Genomic DNA, 10492 nt, shown 5'->3' on the forward strand with positions numbered 1-10492 from the left:
TACCTGAGCACTGTGGTTTGTCCCAGAAATTGCTTCCTTATTCTCCCTCGTCCATGGTGCAGAAATTCTCCAGCTTGAAACATCTAGGGGCAGGGAAGGAGAGAATAGGTGGGCAGGAGAGACTGAAGGAAGCAAATATCTATCAATCCCCTGACCATTATCCATGCTGTCCATTGGGGCTGATGGAAGCTGGTGTCCAAAAACATCTGAAGTATCACAGGTTCTCCATCACTGGCCGATTTTATAGTTTTAACTCATTTCCATCTTGTCAAGTTCCTTGCACTTCTTGGCTGTGAGCCCTGGAAGACCTGCACCCTTGCCTTGCAGGCCTTTTCCACCTGGCCTGGGAGGGCAGGGTCCTGGCTGACTCCAGCTACAGAAGCTGCAGCTGCTGAACAGACATTTAAGCTGGGGTGTTGTTTGGGGGGGGGGCTGCTGTTGCTGGGTTGTTGTTTTTTTTGTATCTTTATTTTAGATTTTGTTGTGATTTCTGCAGAAATTGTTCCGTTTTGTAATGGCTATATGGGGTTGCTCGTGCGTAAGTTGCCGCCACTCCTGGCTAGGTAGCCTGGTTAAACCTTTCCTGGCTGGACAGCCCTTCACTTTGTGGCTGTTCAGTCGCTAGCACAATCCGTCAGTGGGCGTTTCTTGAACTTCTTCCAGCAAAGAAGTTCTTTGACGCCAAGTCTACGCCTACTTTCCCTGCGCGGAAGTCTTCTGCGCAGGGTGGGTGTGGGTAGCGGAGGACCCGTGCTCTCCCCGCTGGTCTCCAGCGAAGAGTCCTGGAGCCCCCTCTCTGCTTCCCCCATCAGCCCCCCTCTATCCCTGGTGTTACGCTGATTTCCTTCCCCAGCCGATGAGTCCCCTCTCTCCCTGCTTGGCCCTTCTCCGGCATCGCTTGGGAGCCCTGCCTCCACTTCTGGCTCCGATGTCAGTTCCCTGACACGTTTAGTATTGTGTTTTGTAATATTTTATTTATTGCATATGACTACTTTTGTTATAAGGGACATGGGTGGTGCTGTGGTGTAATCTCAAGACAGGGCAACATTTATTCTGCTGGTTACTTTTTGATGGGTGCGTTTTCTTTTTACCTTTAAGTTATATGCCTCTCAGGGTCTACCTCTGACAGAGCAATTATATCTTCATTCCTACTCAGAAGTACGCAGACGCGGGTGGCACTGTGGTCTAAACCACAGAGCCTTGGGCTTGCCGATCGGAAGCTCGGCGGTTCAAATCCCCGCGACGGGGTGAGCTGCTGTTGCTCGGTCCCTGCTCCTGCCAACCTAGCAGTTTGAAAGCACATCAAAGTGCAAGTAGATAAATAGGTACCACTCCGGCGGGAAGATAAATGTCGTTTCCGTGCGCTGCTCTGGTTTCACCAAAAGCGGCTTAGTCATGCTGGCCACATGACCCAGAAAAACTGTCTGCGTACAGACGTCGGCTCCCTCGGCCTATAGAGTGAGATGAGCTCCACAACCCCAGAGTCGTCTGTGACTGGACTTAACTGTCAGGGATCCTTTACCTTTTTTTTTACTTTATGTTGTAGTTATGTATTTTTTATCATGTTGTAAGCTGCCTTGAACATGGTTTGAACAGTAGAGAGGCTGCATACAAATAAAATTATGTATGCATGTGTGTGTGTGTGTGTGTGTGTGTGTGTAGAAGCTGTTGACTGATATTTGTAAACTGTTGGGAGATTCCAAAAAATCCAGGATAAAAACTGACATTTGAATCAGTTTTGGTCAAAACAATCTGCTTTATGCTGATAGGGTTTTGGGGTTGACATTTAAAGTCTAGCTCGAACAGCAGATGATGTCTTCCCCACCCTTTCACTCTGCGGGGCCTGTTCTTTATACCTTCTCCACATTAGCTGGCATCAAAATTGGATAAGAGAGCAAATGTGGTGAAAACAAGCCTCTTTGTAGGGATTCGGGGACTTGCATCCCTCACCAAAGAAGTTTGGGGAGTGTGTGTGTGTGTGTTTCCCTTCACTGCCTTAAAAACATGGCATCTGTGTGTTTTTGATTCTGTCAGTCTGTGAAAAGATGCCCTACAAATCTATCTTCCGCATGTTGTAATTTTCCAAATGTCTTAAGTGTATGCTAGCAAAGTTTGATAGGCACAAGGTAACTGCTGTATTGTCAGTCAGTCAGTCCTGGCTCTCGCCGCTCCTACAGCGGGGGAGAGTTGCGTCTGGCGCCTATTACAACAGATAACGTGGGGCAACATGCTGTTCTCAGATGAGTCCTTCCCTGTAATTTTGGAACCCTTTTGCACTGTTAAGTTTTCATGCCGTCCAATTTCTGTGCCTGGCAGATGCAGCAGCCCCTGTGACTTACTCTGTGTTGATCGGGAACCGGGAGTGGATGAGACGGAACGGCTTGCATATCTCCAGGGATGTTCACGAGGCAATGACCGGCCACGAAATGAAAGGACATACAGCTATACTGGTGGCCATAGATGGTACTCTATGCATTTAGACACACTTTCGCCACCTGGCCAAGTGGCATCCAGCTCGACATGTCGCATGTTGTGGGGAGGAGAGAGTGGAGGGGCTGCAGGACCAGGATGGCCAAAGCAGCACCAGTGGGATGTCTCTCAGTTCCAGAGCTAGAGATGAAAATTGAGAGGAATAAGTGGTTTTGGCTGGCTGAATATACAAGAGTCTTGTGGATATACATGAGCCAGTGTGGTGTAGTGGTTAAGAGCGATAGACTCGTAATCTGGGGAACTGGGTTCGCGTCTCCGCTCCTCCACATGCAGCTGCTGGGTGACCTTGGGCCAGTCACACTTCTCTGAAGTCTCTCAGCCTCACTAACCTCACAGAGTGTTTGTTGTGGGGGAGGAAGGGAAAGGAGATTGTTAGCCGCTTTGAGACTCCTTCGGGTAGTGATAAAGCAGGATAGCAAATCCAAACTCCTCTTCTTCTTCTTTTCTTCTGCAGGCTCACTTTGTGGCATGATTGCGATAGCAGACACAGTCAAGCCAGAGGCAGCTCTAGCTGTGCACATACTGCAAAATATGGGAGTGGATGTGGTGCTTATTACAGGAGATAACAGGAAAACTGCCAAAGCAATTGCAACTCAGGTATGCTTCCAGACGTCTGTTGAACATTTAACTTGATGATGATGATGATTTTGCATGAAGCTTGCAGGGAGGCTGGATATCTGCTATTTTAGTCAGTACAGTGGTGCCCCGCAAGATGAATGCCTCGCAAGACGAAAAACCCGCTAGACGAAAGGGTTTTCCGTTTTTCAATGCGCTTCGCAAGACGAATTTCCCTATGGGCTTGCTTCGCAAGACGAAAACGTCTTGCGAGTCTTGCGATTTTTTTCACTCCCCTCCTTTTTTCTAAGCCGCTAATAGCCTTTTAGCCACTAAGCCTTTAATAGCCGCTAAGCCGCTAATATGGTTGCTTTGCAAGACGAAAAAACCGCTAGACAAAGAGACACGCGGAACGGATTATTTTCGTCTTGCGAGGCACCACTGTATTCATTCTGATTGGTTTGTGAGAAGCTTAGACCACGTTGCACCAAGCAGTTGTTATCCCGCACTTTTCTTGTCCCTTTTCTTATTGCAAAAAAATGTCTCCTTAAGGGGCGGAGTGGGTTTATTGTGCAACAGCCCCAACTCAGCTTGAATCGTGCAACCCAAATTTGCTGGTAGGAGATTAAATCCTACCTGCAAATAGCGACAACCTGGGAACATTGGTGGTCTAAAAGGGGTGTTTTTCTGTGCATTCACAAGAGCGAAACAGACATGGACCTTTGTGCTGAACGAGTTGTCTAATTCATACTAACAGAAAGCATCTTTCTGCATCTAGGTTGGGATCCGAAAAGTCTTTGCAGAGGTTCTCCCATCTCACAAAGTAGCCAAAGTCCAGGAACTCCAAACCGCAGGGAAGAGAGTTGCCATGGTGGGAGATGGAGTCAACGACTCGCCGGCTTTGGCAAGGGCTGATGTTGGCATTGCCATTGGAACGGGCACAGATGTTGCCATCGAAGCCGCAGATGTGGTTCTTATTCGTGTGAGCTGACTTTCCGTAAAACAGCAGGGTGGTGCGGGGAGGTTTCCTAGGACATGTTTGGGAATGTGTTAGCTCTTTAGGGGGGAAAAATATGTCCCTGATTCTTTTTGGTGCAGAACGACTTAATGGATGTTGTCACAAGTATCCGCCTATCCAAGAGAACAGTGAAAAGGATACGAATAAATCTCATCCTGGCCTTAATATACAACCTCCTTGGCATACCTATAGCTGCAGGTAAGCTACTGTTACGATGGTTTGATGATAGATAGATAGATAGATAGATAGATAGATAGATAGATAGATTAGATAGATATAGATTATCTATATCTATAGATATAGATACAGTGGTACCTCGCAAGACGAATGCCTCGTAAGACGAAAAACTCGCAAGACGAAAGAGTTTTTCGTTTTTTGAGTTGCTTCGCAAGACGAATTTCCCTATGGGCTTGCTTCGCAAGACGAAAACGGCTTGCAAGTTTGATTTTCAATGCATTCCTATTGGAATCTGTGCTTCGCAAGACGAAAAATTTGCAAGACGAAAAAACTCGCAGAACGAATTAATTTCGTCTTGCGAGGCACCACTGTATAGATATATAGTTTTTCAGATTTTAACAATTTACATACAATTATCAAACAATCAACATAAAAAGAGAATTCCAAAGAATCTCCTGAACTTCCCTCCTCCCCTTTGTGGGTCATTTTGTCTGTTAATCAAAATCTTTAAAATCTCCATTATACCCTACCCCAAATTCAACGTTGAACTACAAGTGTTATTCCAATCCTACTGATAATTTTAATTAGTTAGGATGGTTTTCAGACATCTGGGGTGGTGGAGGGCGAGTAGGGGATGAAGCTGTTTGGTTGATAGCTTAAAAGTAGCGAAACTAGGCTTCTGTAGCCTACTCACGGAAGGGAACATAATCTATCTCTTGGTGACTTTATGTCCATAATCGCTTATCAATGGGAAGCAGGACTGTCCGAAAATGGCGGCAGGGGTAGTAGGGAGATACGGTAAGTGGAAGCGAGGGAACTTACATCTCAGCATCTCCCTCTTGTTGCTATGTAATTTGGGAAGAAAGACAGGCTGTTTTGCCCATCTGCATCTTTTGAGACCCTCTGTAACAGCCACATCCCAACCTTTTTAGCCCTTTCTACTCTAACCTGAGTTTTCCTGGAGCATGTCAAGCAGAAGACTGGCAACTACCATATTTTCGCTCTATAAGACACACAAGACGACAAGACACACCTAGTTTTTGGAGGAGGAAAACAAGAAAAAAAATATTCTGAATCTCAGAAACCAGAACAGCAAGAAGGATCACTGCACAGCAATTGCTCTTGCTGTTCTGGCTTCTGGGATAGCTGCGCAGCCTGCATTCGCTCCATAAGACGCACACACATTTCCCCTTACTTTTTAGGAGGGAAAAAGTGAGTCTTATAGAGCAAAAAATACAGTAGTTTGTGTGGAGAGGAGGGGAAGCAGTGCATCTCCTATCAAACTGGAACTTAGTTTTGAGAAGGCAGAGAGCTGGCGAGGGGTTCCGTTTAACTGTTAAATGGACTTGGCTTACAATTATTTACAGTTATATATGTGTGAACAAAGAGGTTCCATGTGATCATATGTGTATTTGTATTAGGAGTCTTTCTGCCTCTTGGGATTGTGCTACAGCCATGGATGGGATCAGCAGCAATGGCGGCATCTTCTGTGTCTGTGCTGCTCTCTTCCCTGCAGCTAAAATGGTAGGTCTTCCCATTGATTTCCTCATGGCATTGAGAGCTACAGCCAACTTGTGTGTTCTGAGTGTACCTAAACAGAATTTTGTATGTAGCTTCTCTAAAGGTGAAGAGTTCTAAGCCATTGGTGATGGGTGGGGCTGGCACCAGGTTTGAGGAGGTCCTGAACAAAATGCCGCAAAGAACCCTGACGGACTCTACAAAATTAGTTTACCAGGGAACAGAGGGGCAGGCAGGAGGGACAGATGGGTGCTGAGAAGAGCACTGCAGTTGCTACCATCATTATCTCTCCAGAACATCCCTGGATCCTGGCCTAGCAGACCACTTTGGGCAGGGTTGAGCAGCATTGTAAATAATCTGTATGGCAGGAACTCCAATCCACCTGGCCAGGCACTTCATCACTGCAAAAACAATACATATTAATGCTTTAGTTTACATTTCTATTGACTATATTATTATACAGCCCCCTGCAAAAAAAATATAATAATAATACTGTCCCTTTTTATATAAGATAATTTTTATTATCAATAACATGAAGCAATGCAAACAACACATAATGAGTATCAATCACTGGGTCCAAAGCAAAATAATAGTCGCGGCGTGTATAAAGCAGAAAAATAAAAGCATGTTAAGGTAAATAACCAAGCCAAAAAGATGCGTGGCAAGGTCCCAAACCTCCCAGGAAATGGAATAAAGACACATGAAAAAGTATTTTAGGCTGATGGGCAAAAAATGCCACAACTTTATTGGTTACAGAATGTGAGTGGTATTGGCTTAGGCATTGGAAACCACACGACTATATCTGCCTCCTGCCCATCTGCAGGAGTCTTGGAAGGGTTAACCACCAGTAGGAGGAGCCCTGCTGATGCACATCAACTAGGAACTCCCCCAGGGTCACCGCTAGGGGTCGTGCCATGGCCCTAGCCCCCCATATGGGGCATCGGACAGAGACCACGCCCCCCGGATTTCCTTAACGGAATACCCTTGAATTAGGAGGGGTAGGTGATGGCCACTACCTCCCCTCACCTCCAACCGAATACTCCAATGCCTAACCGCCAAACCTCACAAAGTTGTGACGATTTGCTACGAGGTGAGTGAAAAAACCAAATGGCCGGTGCCAATTTGCCAAGTGGAAAAATTCCTACCAGGCCCCCTGGACAACCAAGGTGACCAACCGAGGTCTATAGCAAGGTTAAGAAATAAAAGAGCCTAACCTAAGGGAGGGAGGGAGGAAGAACTGGCCGAGCAGGGAGAAAAAACAGGGGCGACTCCTTAGCCGTGGGCAGTTTAGCCCACGCCACGCCCCCAGAGCATCCGGATTGGATGGCCAAAGGGTGACGTGGCTGAGGAGCATCCAGTGGCGCAGAGAGGGCTTGCTTCCAGCCCGCAACGACATCTCCCCGGGAACGGGAAATTGCTTTGCAGGGTGTTTAGGTTCCTCTGGGTGATAAATAATAAAAGAAATAAATATAATGCTATTGATTAAAAGTCCCCCCCCCCATTCATAATGTAAGTTTATCAGCCAAAGTCAAGTACCATATCCTAGCTCACCACTTGCGAGTGATGCATCAGTCTGCAGCCTTCTAATGTAACCCCAGCGTGGTTTATCATATTCTTACGGGGGAGAGCTTTGTTGCACTCTGTAAATAAAGGAAGCAAAGCTAATCCTGGTTCCACTTCAATATAGATGTCCCTTTTTAAAAAAAGGGCATAGCCATTGACAAGCACAACTGCCATTTCTCTGCGTGAGCCTCTGACATTTGGAAGTCTGTGTTTTGTCTTCCCTTAGCTACAAAAAAACCGACATGGAAAGATACGAAGCACAGGCTCAAGGCTGCATGAAGCCACTGACTCCTTCTCAAGTCAGTGTCCACATTGGAATGGACGATAGGAGACGAGACCTTCCCCGACCAGGTGCCCGGGACGATATCAGTCAAGTATCTCTCTGTTCCCTGACATCAGACATACGGCCAAGACATTTGGGGAATTTCCTAGAGAATGAAGCAGACCAGTGGTCCTTGCTCACAAACCATCAAGATGAAGACCACTACATCTAAGAGTGCCGCATTCTGCAGCTGAGCCACACAATGTTTGGGGGCAGGACTATTTTGCCTTGTGACTCTTTCACAGGAAGACTTGGGATCCTTCCAGTCTGCTTCCAGAACGTCTGCAGTTTGTGCTGAGCATGGAGGAAACTGCCTTGATCGGACCCTGGTGGCTGAGTTACCTCTTGGATCTCTCAGTCATGGCATGGCGTAACCAAAGTGTGAACAGAAAGATTTAGGGCGGAACATCCAGGCTTCTTACACACTGTATCTAAGTCCTAAACGTGACACAATAATATTTTACATGGACCAGTTTTAGACATGAAAAGTGACCAAAACAGAAACTGGAGGCAGGCTAACTGTGATCAGAATGTTGATTGTTTCACTTGAGATAACTGACCAGGATGGTTGTACATCCATGGTAGGGGATGTGTTGCTCCCGTCAGCCTCGGCTAGCATAGACAATGATCAGGGATGATGGCAGATAGAGTCCAGCAACCTGTGGGGTGACCACAGCTTCCCTAAGCCTGCTCCACATCTCAATAGCAGAAAACAGGATTTTGTGAAATGGGGAAGGTTGGTGTCTGCAAGAACAAGGGCCCTCACTCAATATGCAGGTTACGTGTGTGTTATAAACAAAACAGAATTAAATCAATTTTGTTTAATGTGAGCTATGGTTTAATTTCCATTTCAACTGCTTTAACTTGTTACTTAGTCTTACACAAGAGCAAGCGAATAGGGAAAATGCAAACCCTACTGTCTACTCCCATTGTAATGCGGAATGGATTTTTCCAGTGCACCAGAAGTTGCTGTCACGACAGTTTTGACTCCATTTATTAGTGTTGAATCCCAAGCTCCACATTTAGCCTGCACCCTACAGAAATAAAAGGTTTGTGTGCTTCAGAGAACAGATCCTGAGCATTCACAACATGAACAGTGAAATACAATTGGATGCTGTGATCTCCTAAACTGCTGACCCTTGCCCTCGCTACCGTACTAGAGAAATTTCTAGCCGTTGCTTTTAGAATGAGAGCAATCTCCCATGTGTTGAAAGCAAGCCCGTATTTTAATTTGAACAGTATTTCAAAGTGCTCACAAGGGAGCCGAGAGTACCAAACTGAAATATAAATGCACTTTATATAAATAAATGCAAATGGGGGTGGGTGGGTTCCTTCTTAATTTAATTTGGTTCTTACATCATTATTTGCAAGTCTCCATATCACTGAACTGGATGGATGGTTTTTTTTGCAAACTTCGAGCTATTCTGTCCAGTAATCCAAGATGTTGACTCTGTTTTTGCATATGGTAGATTTAAACAATAGGTTTTTTTTTTTCAGAATCAAGTGTCTTAGAAAGGCATGATTTGGTTAAAGTTTTTAAGCCAATGTATTGCCATTAGGATCTTCACTATAATGAGTATAGTTGGTATAACTGTGTTGGTGAGAGAGAATTCCTCTCTCTCTCTCTCTCTCTCTCTCTCTCTCTCTCTCTCTCACAGAAACTCCCAGTCATACCATCTAAATTCACTACAGAATTTAGAGCCCTATTCATATTCCCGTCACATGGGACAGGGGAGGAGGAGGCCAGAACTTTGCTTCCTCCCATCCCCTCTGTCCCTTCGCAGTCATGCTTCTCATGTTGTGGGGCTGAACACCTACAGCATGGAGGCTCCTTGCACAATTTAGGACCTTGATCACACAGCATTCTAAACCGTGTGCGGAGCCCCCACAAGTCAAGTATGCTCCCCACTGCAGACCATTCAGTCCCATCACATGGAGGGCAATGGGACTGGGTCCCATCAGAAACATCCTGAAGGGGAAATTTTTTTCCGTTGCCTGGAGAAGAGTCATAACTCAAGTGTTTCACTGTAGGAGGATGCAGGACGTCTGGGCGTGGCAAGAAGCTAGCAAAGCCTGCAACCAGGGAACAAAAAAACAAGCTGGCTTTCAGTTCCCAGTGGGCCGCATTGGACATCTTTTGAGACAGTATGCAGAAAGAGTGGGCGTTGAAGCCTTGGTGTACATGGCTGCCGTCTTGGAATATTTGACTGCAGAGCTACTGGAGCTGGTGGGAATGCTGCTCATGAAAACAAGAGGCAACGAATTGGACCACACCTCATCCAGTTGGCAATCAGAAGCGATGATGAGTTGAACAAGCTCTTTGCAAATGTGACCATTGCTGAAGGTGGAGTTCTGCCCCCACACCAATGCTCTGCTTCTTTCAAAGAGAACAGCACAGTTCACTGTTCCCCAGGAGGAACTAAGGGGACCTGACCACCTGTGACTTTTCTGTCTCTTACTGTCTGAAAAAGCTCCTCCTGCTTTTCATGTAGCACTTTCGCTAGGAAGGACTCTGTATTAATGTGTTTTAATAATTTTGTAATAATAAATAGAAAAAGGGGGGGGGGAGAAACATGCTGAAGGGGCCTGGACCAGTGAGCTTGTCCCACGTCATGCAGCAGAGAAAGTGTAAGAGGGGACATTGGAATTGCCCTTAGAAGTAGAGCAAATACCCAATGAATTTGACATATCTCAAGAAATCCCCTGCTGCTCATATTTTATAATTCAAAATAGCAAACACCTCCCAACACTTCTCTCATCAATACAATTGCTTTGATTTCTAGGGGGTGCAGGAAACCGCTCGGGCTCCTGGGGCAGCGCACGCAGGTGTGGGGCGAGCCACCCATAGG

The 10492-nt window shown here is 46.0% G+C and overlaps 1 protein-coding gene across 2 annotated transcripts in view; it reads left to right on the forward strand.

Annotated features, from left to right (window-relative positions):
* The window catches only part of ATP7B (ATPase copper transporting beta), a 42883-nt gene extending 34410 nt beyond the window's left edge, over nucleotides 1-8473 (forward strand). For both annotated transcript variants that reach the window (XM_081905947.1, XM_081905946.1), the window contains exons 16-21: nucleotides 2317-2463; nucleotides 2945-3087; nucleotides 3824-4027; nucleotides 4144-4261; nucleotides 5662-5764; nucleotides 7548-8473. In XM_081905947.1, the coding sequence (XP_081762073.1) occupies nucleotides 2317-2463; nucleotides 2945-3087; nucleotides 3824-4027; nucleotides 4144-4261; nucleotides 5662-5764; nucleotides 7548-7815 (983 nt within the window). In that variant the 3' untranslated portion in view covers nucleotides 7816-8473. The remainder of the gene's footprint in view (nucleotides 1-2316; nucleotides 2464-2944; nucleotides 3088-3823; nucleotides 4028-4143; nucleotides 4262-5661; nucleotides 5765-7547) is intronic.
* The last annotated feature ends 2019 nt before the right edge of the window (nucleotides 8474-10492 follow it).

The sequence above is a fragment of the Podarcis melisellensis genome (assembly GCF_964234715.1).
Source record: "Podarcis melisellensis genome assembly, chromosome: 3".
NCBI classification, from domain to species: Eukaryota; Metazoa; Chordata; class Lepidosauria; order Squamata; family Lacertidae; genus Podarcis; species Podarcis melisellensis.